Raw genomic sequence first — 15,361 nt, forward strand, 5'->3', positions numbered from 1 at the left:
CAAGATGGAGCTACAAATCAATAGCCCAGTGAAGTTAGCTCAAAAAATAGGCATGGCTACAATAATTCGTGTAAAGCTAAAAATTGATACGAATGTTGCGAACACTATTATAAATCATATGTCAAAAGTCCTCATCGATCCCTCGTCTGCAAAAAAAAGTTATGCAAGGTCAAAGGTCACATAAATTGATTTATTTTTTTAATTTTCCAGCAAAACGGTAAGGTTTATCATAAAAATAGGTGAGACGGAAGTGTAGATCATACAATTATCTATAAAAACTGTTATAACATTTTTCATCCTAAGGATTACCATTTCTAAGATATAGCGATTCAAAATTGTAGTAAAAGGTGTGTACTTTATAATATGCAAATCATAAATTTGTATAGAAACTTTTTGTATGTATCTCTACTTAAGTGCTCATAACTTCTACGTTTATTATTCAATTAAGATGAGCAGGGCCTTATTATAGTAAATGAAGAATCATGCTTTGACGTGCAAGAATCTAAAAGTTAACAGGTTATTTCATGTGGATATTTTTACCGAATGATACTTTTTTTATTATTATTATTTTTTTTTACATATGCAAATTGTCGATGAATCAATGACTAGCGCCTAAACTACTAATCCCTTTGGAAAATATCGTTGATGCAGAAGTTAGTAAATTTAATTTGCTTCACTACTGTAGAAAGAAATTTGAGATCGGCCAGCTATATAAAAAAAAAATACACAGTTAAAAGAGTACACTTTTTCACATCCCTAAAAACCGAAATTTGGCTATATCTCAAAAGCTATTGCAGTTTATTATATTTTGACTACATACATATTCAGATTCAGCGAAAAATTTTACATGACAAGTAACCCTCATTTTTCTCCATGAGTATGCGATTCATTTCATATAAATACCACCGTACCAGCTTCCCGAACTTTTCCAGAGCAATGTATGTAGTATGAAAAATTCGGTTTGTATGGCAGGTGCCACGCCCTTTTTTCCAATAGCTCTCATTTTTCTCCATGAGTATGGTATTGATTTCATATATCCCCATACCAAGTTGCAGTACTCTACCACGAATACTTCCAGAGATATGCAGCTTGAAAAACTCGGTTTGTATGGACGGTGCCACGCCCTCTTTATGTACCTAAATATTTTTCAGCCTATAACCATCCTTGGAAAGTCTGCAGTAGGTGTCCAAATTTCAAAAAAATCGGTGGAGAATTTCTCAAAATATATACATATTAGTATAGATTTACTTTGTAGCGCCATCTTGTGGTTCTTCAAATAAGAAATAGATATCAAAAATTAATTCTTCGTATCAAAAAACCGCCAAATACAAATTTGTATTAAAAAAAATGTCATTCGTAAAACTTTACTAAATACAAGTATCGCCCCGTTGTCGAAATTCGACCACTTCACTTTTTTTCACACACTTTTTCATTTTTCCTGGGAAGTTTTTTAGGTCCAACAGCACCTGTTAATCGTCTAGCTCACTTACATATATTGTTTGGTGGAGTAATATACATTCTGTTAAATAATTTAAAAATTCATAAATGGTGAAACCAAATCAGGCACCGACCGGAAAATAATAACTTTCGAACAAAAGAAGCATCATTCAAATTGCATTTTTTGCAGGTGTATTTCTCTTGATATTCATAATATGTATTTTGAATTTGAAGCAAATCGGACCATAAATGAACTTCATTTCGGAATAACTCCACTTCTACTCCACCTACTGAAAAAACAAACAAAATGCGCCCCTCCCCTTTGAAATAGCTTTCGAACAAAAATTGGAATAACTCGGCTCTGGAGCCACCTATCGGGTCCATTCTTTGCAGGTGTATTTCTCTTGATGTTAATAATATGTATTTTGATTTCAATTAAAGATATCTTCTTTTAAAATTGCACCGGCTCGAAATTAATTTTAGAGCTATGGTCTAGAGCAGTGCTCGTCAAACTTTTGAGTGTGACGGACCGGCTGCAGTTTTTCTATTACGTCGGGGACCGGTACCTTTTTTTATTGATTATTTTTCGTTTACGATCATCTCACATATGTATTAAAATTTGTTTAAATGAATTTCTTTATTAGCCGGGTGTCTATATATGACCTATTACCATTTAATGATAGCAGATATTAGCGATTTTTTATGAATGTTTAACAAATTTAAGTTGTTTTTATTATACAAGTTGTATATAGCCTCATTAAACAGTAATATAAAACATCAAAAAATCGTTGTCCATTTCGCGACGCCCTTTGCGGACCGGCGACTTATGGCTTACGGACCGGCACCGGTCCGCGGACCACCACTTTGACGAGCACTGGTCTAAAGGACTTTTTTCTTAGAATTTCATGTAGAATCCGAATCTGCTAGAAACGATGTCGAAAAAAAATTTACCCGCCCTAACATACATACATATGTACGTATGTAAAGTATATGTACGAGCCGATATGCGTAAGATACATATTTTGTGTGTTGCATTGTTGCAAAATTTGAGGCATGCGACATTGAACCTGTCGCCTGACTATTGGCATTCATTTGAGAGTTTTGACCTTTTTACTTTGTTTTGATTTCTTGTTGTTATAGCTGTTATGTCAAGGACCTCATGTTTGATGTGATGTGATCGAAATACGAGCTGTTTTACATACATACATATGTATGTGTTATATCATGTGAAAGGAAGGATCGACATTGAAAGCTTTTTCGAGTAGTTTTAGTTGAGCAAACGATTGTTTTAAGTCGTTGTTTTAGCACTATTGCAAACGTACTATTTATGTAGGTATAAATTTGGAAAATATTTTTTTCGTTGCAAAACATCTTCTATTTTTATTTCTATACATGCCCACTTAAATAGCTGTGGACTTCCAACACTTATGTATGTTTTTTTTTCACTTTTATTTAGCCGATACAAGAACAATCCAATCCAATGAAATTTTTGAATAGAATTATTCTCTAACATATGTTAACCCTCTTTAAAGATTTGCTATTTTGAACAAAAGTTTTCAGAAAACTTGGCATCATAAGTCATTCGATTTATTCCAATTTGTCTACAGTTTCATTAACTCAACGAATGCAAATACTTAGCTAGACTTTCTGCCAACGTACAACCCTTAAATCTTTTCCAGTTATTGCTAAGCGCAATATTCACCGAGTTTCAGAACCTGGCTTCGATAGTCAAAAGTCGGACTGCCAATAAGTGGTTGCGGATGAGTCCTCTCTAGTTCTCTCTCTCTCTCTGGTTCAAAATCTCATATGGTAGTCCTGAGTGACCTGGCACCCAGGGCAGAGCCATGCCAGGTTTTGTAGAAAAAGCTCCCGTATAGCACTAGGCGGCTATTTCTGGAAGTAGGACAAACATATATCTGAGGCTATTGATTCAAAGTTTACTCGACCATGCCACTGATAATGAGTCTGATCATTGAAGTGTATATCCAAACCCCACGTTTTGCCATTGCCAAAATGGCGTCAAAGCTTTGAAGCACCAAAACTCAGACGTGAAACTTCCATGAAAGTTGGCATTGAGAATTACTCATAGACCCTTTATTTTATAAGAAGTCTGAACTGTGATGGATATTCAGCCATCCAACCTTCTCCTTCTAGTGGACAGCGCAATACTATATCGGGCAGTCAATTCTCAATACACCAAGTGTCAATCATATATTTTTTCTTTGCGCTCCCCTGCAAACAACTGAAAGATAGTGACATGTAATGAGAAGAGAATCAATGGCACAATAAGACCAGGAAATTATGGTGTCTGTTGATGTGATAGCGTTTCCATGCCTTAAAAGGGCCCATACATGATACCAACATGCTGGCGCCATCAAGTCTTATCTTATCTAAAATAATATTCTGTTGACAGTGCACAAACATCATCCGCGAAAGCTTGGAAGTGAACGAAGTCTTGCAATTTATGTTAATAGGGAGTCCACCACCAAACACCACAACATCGATGAGAGTGTCCTCTCTCAACGTCTGCCATGGTAAAAAGGCTAACTTCATCCCAACAGTCAGAAATCTTCTTGATAACGTGACGTGAATCCACCTAATTATTGTTTCTAAGACGCAATTATCAATTCTATTGGGTATAGTGATAGAACACTGCTTGAATTGCAGTTTTTAATTAGTCCTGAGGAGCTCACCGGAATCGACATCCACCACCTACGAAACATCATTCTTCACACACAATTTTTTTCACTTTAGTTTAGCAGTTACCGTTGGCAGTGATATCACAAAGGACCGGTGATAGTGGTGCAAGTGAATAATCACCTTCACACACATGATCGCGCAAAAGGATAGACAGACGGAACTAGTTCTTCCTTTGTATGTACGAGTACATATGTCACACAAACATGAATGAGGACAAACAATTCCATCTAGAAAATGACACTGAAGATGACACTACGCCGAAAACGCTTTTCTCCAAGGTACGACGGAAATCCATTCCAAAACACATCATCTTTTTACCCTGTCAGAAGAATAAACCAACGTAAACAAAACTTAACCTAACTCATGGTGAAATTATACCAGGTGCAGTAATAAAACAGCTTTTCGCTTTATTTTCTTAGGTTATGTTCACACAGAAGGCGGAGCCGAACCGAACGAAGCCGTTCCGAGCAAAGAGAAGCTTTCAAATTGCTGTAGCTATATGAAAGAGCTGAAAGCAAAACACTTTTTGATATGGAATTTTCTATTTAATTCTTCCTGATGCTGCTGTAAACAAAATAGCAAACTATTAAAATACAAACGAATTTTACAACTAATCTTTTGAATAAAATTTTGCGAATATTTTTCCCGCTTTTCATTGACAGTGAGTATTTTGGTATCTTTGCAGCAGAGTCCATTGGAAAAGCTCCGCTTCACACCGTTCAGTGTGCAGCTTCGCTTTGTTCCGGCTTGCTTCGCTCGGCGCCGCTCGACTTTTTTGTGTGAACGCGCCCTTAGTTTTCTTGGCATTCTTCTATCCTATCGAAATTTTTCAAGCAAATTTTCATATAAGATAGTGTCAAATAGTTCTTCTCTTCTCTTACTACACCTGCAGTGGAATTCTGCCAAATTTCCATCGCTAAAGCTCTCTAAATGAAAATGAGTGGGGCCTAAAAGTATGTAACATCAGCCAAATCTGGCAGTGTGGCCGACATGCAACTACATAGATGTTTCGTGTTGTTAAGGACGTCTGCTATTCTTTCGGAGATTTCTGGCGATCAAAATTAGCGATAGCAAATGTTGGAATCCGGCTGCTGGTATAATTCCACCACAAACCTAACTAAGCGATATTAATTCGAGGAAATAAACTTTTTTTACGAAATTGTCACTAGCTATGTAATTGTTTTAATTTCAGAAATGACAAGCACTTACCCGATTGGCTACCGCCAGCAATTTGACGCATCTCCTTGGTGAACTCCTTATTACCAAATTGACAGGACAAATCATGTACGGTGCGCGCCTCGCCCTTGTCCATGAGACGCTCAAGGAAAAAGAGCAGCGTCATGTTACGTGCATTCTCATAGCCCTGCGAATCCATATTAATAATCGTATTTGCGTTGTATTCGTAGAACAAAGCTAAATCGATTTTAGTGAGAGTAGACTTTAGCGATAGTGGATTTAGGTTCGTTCACAAGTTCACACTTAAATTGGCTAAATTTTTTATTAATTTTTTATTAAAAAAAAAATACTTCTTTTATTTATTTTTGCTAATTTTTTTTTAATTGATTGGAATTTTCCAGCACAGATTATCACTGCGCGATGTTTGTAACGGCAAGCGAGGGAAGCACGTTTGTAAAAATTTTATTTTATTTATTTTTGTTTTCTTAATTTGCTTCCGTTGACTTTATATTAGTTAAGGCAGTTTGAGAAACACTGTTTATCACAGAATACACGTCTTTCGTCAAACGGTATTTTATCTTTTAATTTGGGTGCTTATTTTTTTCGTTTTTTGTTTTTGTTTTATGGGTAGAATAATATGAATGGTGTATGAATTGTAGATAATAATGCGCTGAGTTGTTGTTTTGTTAGCTTATTTTAATTTTTTTTTTGCGACTGTTGCTATTTTAAATTCTTTTCATTTTCTCGTTTTTTTTGCACGTTGTTGCTGCTGTTTGCTGTTATTATCTGCAAGAAAAGGTAAGAAAAACTTTAATTGCTAAAGGAATTTGTAACGCTAAAATTATGCAACCAAAAAGAGTTTGAAGAACTGTAAAATATGTAAGATTTTAATGGCCTTATTCATAAAAAAATAAAATAGGTTTAAAGAGCTTTATAAAGTGGCAAATTATGGATCTATATTTTTTTTTATTTTTATGAATTTGGTTGTAAAAAGTTTAATTTTTTTAAATTTTAAATAATGAACACTTGTATTTTTATATGTATACGCCACCTTGTAATTACGCACCTTCAACGCTATTATTTTACGCACTGAAAACGGGAATTTCGCGACAGGTTTCAAAACGTATCGACTGCACCGCTCGCTAACCACCGCTCAAATAGTAAGCAGACAAAAAACACTGACAATAAACACCATAGCCATGATTCAATAATACAAGGTTAGATAATTATTGACAGCTGCGGTTTGACACTCCCTTACAAAAGGTTGCATTTGCGAAAGACAGAGAAAGGGCAAGAACGCAATCCCTTGTTGCGAAAATGGTAGTAGAAAAGTACGCAAAGTAGGCAATTAGTAGTGAAATTCCTTTTGTAAATTCTAATGTATTTGCAGGAAATCTGGCATTTTAAACGAAATATTGAACGTAATATTGATTTACCTACGTGAATTACGTAATTTATATGCTATTTAGCTGTATAAAAAATGCAAAATGACTCAAAATTAAAATAAGACTACTATGAAATTGATGTAAACATCCAATGCTTATGTTTTCATCAGTTAAATATGCTTCATACGCATCAACAAATAAACATATTGCACAAAAGCTTATACTTTTATTTCACACCAAAGCTACACTGTTTCCAAGTAAATTTGCAAAGAAGCAACACGGTGCCACTGCTAAGGGAGCGGTGCGAGAGAGACAACTGTCAGTTTATCGAACCTTGTATTATTGAATCATGCACCATAGCAAGATAAGGAATATACAAGTGGCAGGTTATGTGCGCCCCCACCTCACCGGCTGAATGTGTGGAAAGCACGGCATACTTATTTCTGGATTCTGCGCAAATGTGCAGCAAATCAGCTGTTCCGACAGTTGTGTGCTCCAAAGAGCCGCAACTAGTAGTACGTACGAGTATTTGTTTTCCTCGTCATGACATCGACCGTTTCGACGCTTACGCGTCAGCCACAGTCGACGCTATCATTGCAGCGCTGGTTCGGCTTCCGCCGCTGCTCGATTCTTCTTCGTTGCTTTGCGCCAAAAAAAAAAAAAAATTGTCGTTTTTGCATTTCCGCTACCAATTGGACGCTTTTCGTTGTGCAATCAAATAAGCTTACACATTCTCCCCGCATCCGGCTCTACTACAAAATAGTAGGTTGTTAACTTCTATGCTCAGGCTACTCGAAAAATGTATGCCAAAGAGCACACAGCGATGAAATACGACAAAAAGCGAAGATTTTGGAAATACTTTCTACATTTGCCTATTACCTACCATTATCTTTGTGGAAATATGTAGGTACTAAGTATAATTAAAGTGACCAACTATTTCATAGCTAAAAGAATTACAGGACCTGAGAACCAAAAATAGTATGAAAGTGATGAGAAAATGGTAAAAGCAGAATATACAAAAACAAATTCAATAACAGTACGAAATTAGCGTATAAACAGCAATTTAAAAAGAATTTTTTTAGACAAGCTTTTATTAGTGGTTAAATCGGTACATATGAATATGTACATACATACATATATGAATGTAGTGGTGAAAGCGACGGGAAATGATTGGTGTAAAGACGAAGAGATAAGAAATCTGAAGAATATTTACCTATAAACATTTCGCGCAGGGCAAACCAAGCACAGGTGTGTGACATGGATTTTAGCAAAATTGGATGAGCAAGCGGAGATACATAAATAGCGAGTACTGAAGTTAGGCGAATGCCAATTTTCTCCCCATTTTTTAAAATACATATTATGTATGTATTGCGGAAGTTAATTTTTTCGGTTTTTACGATCCCGGGTTTTTCGGGATGCCGGGGTTAGATATTCATTTCTTTTCAGCAATTTAAATCGAGAAAATTGCGTCTATACTGTTTGATCAGCTCTCCTACCATAAAATAAATAATAAATAAATGGGTTTGAAACCTCCTTTTTTTATTTAAAGAGGAGTTTTTATTTTTTCTTTTATTCAAAAAGACCAGGACCTCGGGATTAACATTCTTGGTATGAAAAAAATATAACTCCGCATGCATAAAACGAAGTTGAATTTAACGTTTGTTAAGCTATTTCGATAGGTGCTATTTCCGTTACCACTTTTCGTGAACGGTTACCGGTCAAAATTCGCGGTTCTCCTTAGAACCGGCAGAACCTGTTCCTTGAGTACTCGGGACCGCACATAACTACTTTACGGTATGTATGTATCTCTTTTCACCTCCTTCGCTTACGAGCGAGAAGACTTGAAAGCATGACTTGGCGGGTCTGAAAGAGCAACTAGACTAGAGCAAAAAAGAATCAGTATTGTCAATTTTGGGGTTCTCCTTGGTAAGATTACTTTCTCTTGGGAGCTCGATAGCTAAAAATGGAAATGAAAATAAGTTCTTTTTTTATAATGTTTTGTAAATACTAAAGTATGGCGTTTTGATTAAGAACCCTTTTTATCATTATCTTCAGCTCCGATAATTAACATTTTTCGCTAAGATCAAATTTTTCATTTGCACTATCCCTACTTCATAAAACGTAACCTATCGTATATCTCTGTGACTATGACGATTGACGATAAAATTTTTTAACAGTTGACCTGTTATGGGTTTAAGAATAGAATAACAATTCTACATCAAAAAACTAATTTCCAAAAATATATCGCTTACGTTAATTTCGCGGTTAGGGCTCGATATATTTGAGACCAATTGGAGAATCAAATTTTAGTTCAAGTCGAGAACCAGCATTTTCTCAACTTGAGAATCAGTCCTATTTTCATAAAAAGAAAATGCCAATTTTGTTGAGTACCTCCACTTGAGGTACTGTTGAGAAACAACATTGAAGATTTGAGAAATATCTTAGTTCTCAACTTAACCTCAAGTTGAGCTCAAAGCTAATTGTTTGCTGGGTAGGGATTATTGTTGCAAAAAACTTGAAAGAGTAGTTAATTTAGGGATAGCCATTAATCCTGCTAAATTAATTTATACACTTTATATAACCTAATTTTAGTATAAAGAGTAAGCGTATGAACAGTTTCAGATGTAAACCTTCAAAAAGACTGATTATAAAAAAACACATCTTCATACGATAACAGCGACGAGTGTATGTACTGAACAGCAAACGAACGATAATGCAGTCAAATACCAGTTATTCAACACAAAATTACTCCAATTTCGGCAGCGCTGATCAATGAAGTCTTGTCATAGAGGAAAACAAGTTAAAACAGCAGAAAAATCTAAAAAAAAAATGAACTGTCTCTAGCACAAACGAGCATAACAAACGAAGAAGCATTGACTGAAGAACTGAGCAGTGTTGCCAGAATTATAGAATTATCTTCAAAATTAAAATATTTTTCATAAATAATCAGAAAATTCTTCAAATGAAGATAATTACAACAAAATAAAATTTCGCACAAAAAATCTTCACAGTTTAGATATCTGGCAGCACTTGAAGATTTGTTTTTGGATAGTTGGCAACAAATTTTTCGTTTTTGTCATCAATTTACTGCTGCACATGTGAAAGTAGGACAGCTAGGATTCTATTCACAAATATGGATAGCAAAAAAATAAAACGTCCAACCGGGCCCACTGTGTACACTGTGGTTTTTGGTAGTTCGCACTGGTAAGTGACAAAAAACTTTCCGTTTTTTCATCAGTTTACCTTAAAGGACAGGTAGATATGTACCTATATATTTGACTTGATTTTCCCTGTAAAAATTCGCGCTCAAACTCGGCATTGCGCAGCTCAAACTTGGCGTTGTCAATTCCATAACATAAAAATTATGAAGCGATATTTGTTAAGGCAAACTTTATAGAAACATCATCATCATCATCATCCGATATCGAGGATGAATGCACAGATCCGGAGAGTTTTTTCTCAAATAAACTTGAACAAATAAAGTTGAAAAATTCCTAATAAGCTGGAAACCACTACCTTTAGTAGTGTTCTTTATACAAAGTATTATTTAAAAAGTACGGTCGTTAGTGAGCTTTAAATGAGAACAAATATTTATAAAAACATTTCCAAAGTACAACTTACGAGACTTAAATGGACTGTATATTTTTACAGTTCTATGCAACTTTTTCTTAATTGCCATGCTTGAAAATATATGCACTCAGAAAAATAAATATATACTTCTCTAAACACACGATTTGGTAACTAAATATTACCAAATCATGTGTTGAGAGAAACATTTTGTTGACGTAACTTAACGCTTTTCTCAGTGTAGTTATAAAAGTACTCGTAAAACTACTTGTTTTTTTTTTTTTGTGAAATAGTTAAGTAAATTTGTTATGAATTCATGAGATTGTTACAGTTTTGGTAATTTAATCACTAAATTTATAGTCTGTTTGTGGTTTCATTATTCAATTTTTAATTTTATTATGTAAACCGCAAAATTCGCATTATAAAAACTCAATTTGTTTGTGTGTTGTAAATCGAATTGTTATTTTTGTTTTTTATTTTTTAATAAAATGTGTTATGGTGTTGTATAAAAAACAATGAAAAAAGTTTAAGTTTATTTGATATAAAGTCTTCAATTAAGATATTTCTAAGGAAAAAAGATTGTTTCCCAATTTCAGTAACCTTTTTATGGGTTTTTGAAGATTTTATTATCACTTGGAAGATCTTTAATAAAATTTCTCTGACAACACTGGAACTGAGTTCGGTACACTAGAAGAAGAATTACTGGGTATCCGCCGTCGCTGTCGATGTCGACGACAAGCGAGACGCTCACGTCGGCACAAACGCCGAAGTCGATGTCAACGCCACTGTGCGAAGACAAATAATGCACGATACTAAGTTAAGTAAAACATGTTTAGGTGTTTATATGAATGTATGTAGGAATGCAATTGCAAACACTGTTTTTTGTAGATATGTATAGACATACGAATGTATATATGAATGTATGTATGTGCATATAAAGGTATGCATATTATGTGTCGCTCAACAGAAAAAGACAGAAGACAGTTAAAAATTACTAATTTAATGGAAAGTCGAATTAGGTGAAGAAGAAACTATTCAATTAGCTATGCAAAGTCTGGCCAATGAAATACAGTGCATATAATGCGCGAAAATTAAAGAGAAAAGAAGTGCTCAAAAGCAAATAAGAAAGCTCAACAATAAATTTTGCAAAATAGGTTGTGAGCAATGTTAATAAAATTTTGCATCACTTTGCTAAGAGAAAAAATCATGAGTAAGAACCTGCGCACATATGTGTGTATGTATGTATAAACATACATACATATGTACATGTGGACTTACTTGCGTACATTCGTGTTACATATGTATGTATGTATATACATATGTATACATATATGCATCAACTTACATGCTTGTTAATGTCGTAGCTATTTTATTCTGAGTTGTTGTTTGCAATTAATTTGTTTTTTTAATTAAATCACATTTAAAAGGCACTTGTTTCGATTATTTTTTATTTACTTTATAAAAAACACAGTAGAAAAACTTTTTCAGCACGATATCGATCCTCGTGAGGGGATTCTTTGCAATTCGTTTGCAAAATTAACCAAAAAATCGCGTTTCTCCGTTATTTGTTTTTCACCTTTCACACTTTATTGAGACTCAAGAAAAAATCAAGTACATACGATCTACTACGTTGAGATTTGCGTGGCTTACGCGAGCGAAAGGAAACCTTAAGAGGACAGGTATGTATGTACTTAAATTTTCCCCTTCACCTGTTATTTGGCCACTTATTTTGAGTGCTCAAAATGTATTTTAACACTGCACTAAGCACTTTTTATATAATTTCAATAATTTTTCTGTAGGATGATGGGTGTAGCTAATGAAAAAACTAAACAGACTTTTTCCAAATAAATAGCACACAACAACGACCGAAATGACAAAAACGATGATGACAAGGCAGCGACGGCGCAACAACTGAGGACGGCAGCGACTCAGCTGGCGTTTGGCTGTCAAAAGTGAACCACGGAAACTCCGAAGTACAGGGTTGCATTCGCCGGTGAAACAACAGGTGAATTTGCATGCAGTAGAATTCTAATAAGATTTTGGATTAAAAATATATCGCGTCTAATAGAACAAGGAGACGGAAATATTACAAAGAGAAAAGGAAATGTTGAATTGAATAAATTTTAGACAACCAAAGCGATGCGATTAAAAAGGAATTAAAACATTTTTTCAAATCACTATTAAATACGGATGTCATATGTTTTTTTGTAAGATACTCATATACATACATACTACATATGGATACGTAAATAATTCTTCATTAATTTATTCGTATTCGATTCTGAGTCTCATTCATTGTTTACTCCCAAAAAAAAAAATTTATACACGTATTTTCATAACCAAATGGAATTTATTTAAAACTTGTTTGTAAGTGTAAAATATTAAACTTTCAGCTTGGTCCACTTTTCACTAACAGCCCATAACCACTTTGCTAGTGCATCGTCCAAGGCAGCAGGCGCTACGTCTTTCAAATTGCAGTCACTAAAATATTTTCCGGACACATTAATTAATTCTGGATCCAAGGCAGCATAAAGTGTAGTTTGAGCACCATTCTGAGGTGACTTAATGAAGGGCCAAAACAGCGGTTTGAAAACTAAGCTATAAATGTACATACGCAAATGCATGTTTTTTTTATTGAAATTATAGTCATGAAATTAGAATATATAAAAACATACATACATATGTACATACGAACCTTGCAAAGAAACTATTGAAGAAGCCCATGTGTCTAAAAAGTTCCGTATCCACCACGCCAGGATGCAGCGCATTAGCTGTAACGCCAGTACCTATTAATTGTATAAAAACTCCTCATTTAGCCATTATGTATGTACATAAATATGTATGTAGTATAAGTCTGCTACATTGCATCACCTTCCAAGCGTCTAGCAAGTTCACGAGTAAATAATATGTTTGCCAATTTACTTTGATTATAAGCTGTGCCGGGATCATATGATTTATCGCTATTCAAATCGGCTACATTGATTTCTCCACGCGTATGTGCCAAACTAGAAACTGTCACTATTCGGCTTGGCGCAGATTTCTAAAATGAAAGACTTTAAATAAGATACATAGGTACGTAATAACAAACAATAAATTCCTCCTTACTTTTAGCAAATCCAGCATTAAATTAGTAAGTAGGAAGTGGCCCATATGATTAACACCTAATTGCATTTCAAAACCATCCTTGGTTAGCAAACGCGGGCAACGCATTACACCAGCATTGTTAATAAGAATATCGAGCCGTTGTTGTTCTTTTTTAAAACTGTAGAGGATATCAAACATTTTATCGTGGATATTGGCAGGTTGTTAATTTAAACGTAACCACTCACCTCTCAACAAATTTCCGCACCGATTCTAACGATGCCAAGTCACATTGCCGGCAGTAAACGTGTTTATTATAGGTTTCTAAAACAATTTCATCGCGAGCCTATAAAGAATTTCCCTAGAGTACATATATACATACATATGTAAGTGACGATTGGTATAAGATTACCTCTTCGCATTTCTGCATATCACGACAGGCCATGTAAACCGTGGCGCCACGTTTGGCCAACTCCCGTGCGGTCTCCTTACCGATGCCTGTATTCGACCCTGTCACAATGACTACCTTATTTTCAGCTTTTATCGCATTTTTAAACCTCTCTCCTTGCATCAAATCCCTAATTGAAGAAAGTAAATGTGTAACTTTGGAATTGGAGGTTGTATTTCGACAAAAGCCTACATACATACTTGATAAAGAACGCAGCACCAATCGTGGTGCCTGTAACACTTGCCCAAAAAATGGGCCGACTTTTGAGAAACGAAAACATCCTTTAATTTACAACTACCATTAATTTAATTTACAAAGTGTTAGTTAAACTTTTAAACAACCAACTAAAAACAAAAAGCACTTCTTGGGTGTTGCACAAACCTCTTTCACCGGCTGATCAGGTGGCAAACCAACAGCTGATACAGTACACTCAGAAAAAAAGAACGAAAGTGAGAAGTTTTAATTAAACAAACTAACAAAAAGTACATTTCCACTCAAAACTATGTAGTTATATAACTAAAAAAAAAAACACGCAAATAACTTTAGATGTAAAATATATAGACCCTAAAATATATAAGGAAACCCAAATGAATACTTATCAGCAGTGGAATTTTAAATATCGCTGCGCTAAATAAAAATAAATAGAAAGCAGTTGGGCCTAAAAGTATACACCATGAAAAAGCAACATATGCAATGTGTATTCATGCAAATCTGGCAGCATGAGGAGCATTTAACTGGATCTAGCATGCTCAGACGAGATGCTGCGCGTGACAACACATCCTTTTCTGGCTCCAATATTTTTTTTCACGTCGTCAAAAAGGTGCATTGTCTAACGTTGTCGTCATGAAACTCCTTTACTATTGACAAATTCAATCACACTTTCCAATCGCCGTTAGTACTCATCATAAGTAATTAACCGTTCGGTTCCAGGAAAAGGAGCTCAAAGATCCTTTTGAATATATTCTGCTTTTAAAGTCGATTGATGTGAATCATAATGCCTGGATCAATACAATTTGCGTTTCACATTGTTTGAAAGAAGTCACTTCTCATTGCCAGTTATCATTTTATTAACCGACTTCCAAAAAAGGAGGTTATCAGTTCGTCGGAATATTTTTTTCTTTTTTTTTATGTATGTTACCGCATAACTTTGGACCGCGTCAACCGATTTCGATAATTATTTTTGCATCGGAAAGGTAGTGTCTCAGAGGTGGTCCCATACTAATCTGGTTGAGATCCGATCAGTGGATCATGAGATATATATATATATATATATTTTTTTTTTGATATGTGAGTTGAAGTCGGTTTTTTTTGCTAAAAATTACTTGTTTTTCACTTTCTTTTAGCTCCTTTTGACTGATTTTCAACGTTTGTTTAACTTGGGACCGTTTATTTTTTCGTCCTCAAGCTGCGTGGGCCTTCCTGATTACCAGCACTAAAATAAGCTGTTGGCAACATACCCAATGACTCTTTTTTATCGACCCAATATATCTATGTAAGTATCTATGTATACATAATTAGTCTGTTCCTTTGAACATCGGACTAAAACCTGTGCAACTGTCAAACTACA

The 15,361-nt window shown here is 34.8% G+C and overlaps 2 protein-coding genes across 4 annotated transcripts in view; both read right to left on the minus strand.

Moving 5' to 3' along the window:
- Positions 1-5,552, minus strand: part of egl (Egl_like_exo domain-containing protein) — a 46,517-nt gene extending 40,965 nt beyond the window's left edge. The window contains exon 1 of the mRNA XM_017617041.1: positions 5,347-5,552. Coding sequence (XP_017472530.1) covers positions 5,347-5,512 — 166 coding nt within the window. The 5' untranslated portion in view covers positions 5,513-5,552. The remainder of the gene's footprint in view (positions 1-5,346) is intronic.
- A 260-nt stretch (positions 5,553-5,812) lies between these two features.
- LOC108363693 (retinol dehydrogenase 13-like) lies at positions 5,813-14,219 on the minus strand. 3 transcript variants are annotated; one of them, XM_017617140.1, is made up of 8 exons: positions 13,995-14,219; positions 13,759-13,924; positions 13,595-13,692; positions 13,371-13,527; positions 13,137-13,305; positions 12,961-13,051; positions 11,611-12,863; positions 5,813-6,099 (listed from the first exon to the last, which is right to left on the minus strand). In XM_017617140.1, exons 1-7 carry the CDS (start codon positions 14,072-14,074, stop codon positions 12,647-12,649), a joined length of 978 nt encoding a protein of 325 aa, XP_017472629.1. In that variant the 5' UTR covers positions 14,075-14,219; the 3' UTR covers positions 5,813-6,099; positions 11,611-12,646. The 3 variants fall into 3 exon arrangements, with proteins under 3 accessions (XP_017472629.1, XP_017472635.1, XP_017472643.1); XM_017617146.1 differs by having other exon boundaries at positions 13,991-14,070; XM_017617154.1 differs by lacking the exon at positions 5,813-6,099 and having other exon boundaries at positions 12,728-12,863; positions 12,945-13,051.
- Positions 14,220-15,361: the final 1,142 nt, after the last annotated feature.

The sequence above is a fragment of the Rhagoletis zephyria genome, unplaced genomic scaffold, assembly GCF_001687245.7.
Source record: "Rhagoletis zephyria isolate East Lansing unplaced genomic scaffold, Rhagoletis_zephyria_1.1 Rzeph_scaffold_00029, whole genome shotgun sequence".
NCBI classification, from domain to species: Eukaryota; Metazoa; Arthropoda; class Insecta; order Diptera; family Tephritidae; genus Rhagoletis; species Rhagoletis zephyria.

Excerpts from the sequence above, each read along its gene's own strand:
- LOC108363693 (XM_017617140.1), bottom strand. The coding sequence starts at position 14,074 with ATGTTTTCGTTTCTCAAAAGTCGGCCCATTTTTTGGGCAAGTGTTACA. Across the intron at positions 13,528-13,594 it reads GTGCGGAAATTTGTTGAGAG|TTTTAAAAAAGAACAACAAC; the intron begins GTGAGTGGTTAC and ends TATCCTCTACAG. Across the intron at positions 13,306-13,370 it reads TAATGCTGGATTTGCTAAAA|AAATCTGCGCCAAGCCGAAT; the intron begins GTAAGGAGGAAT and ends CTTTCATTTTAG.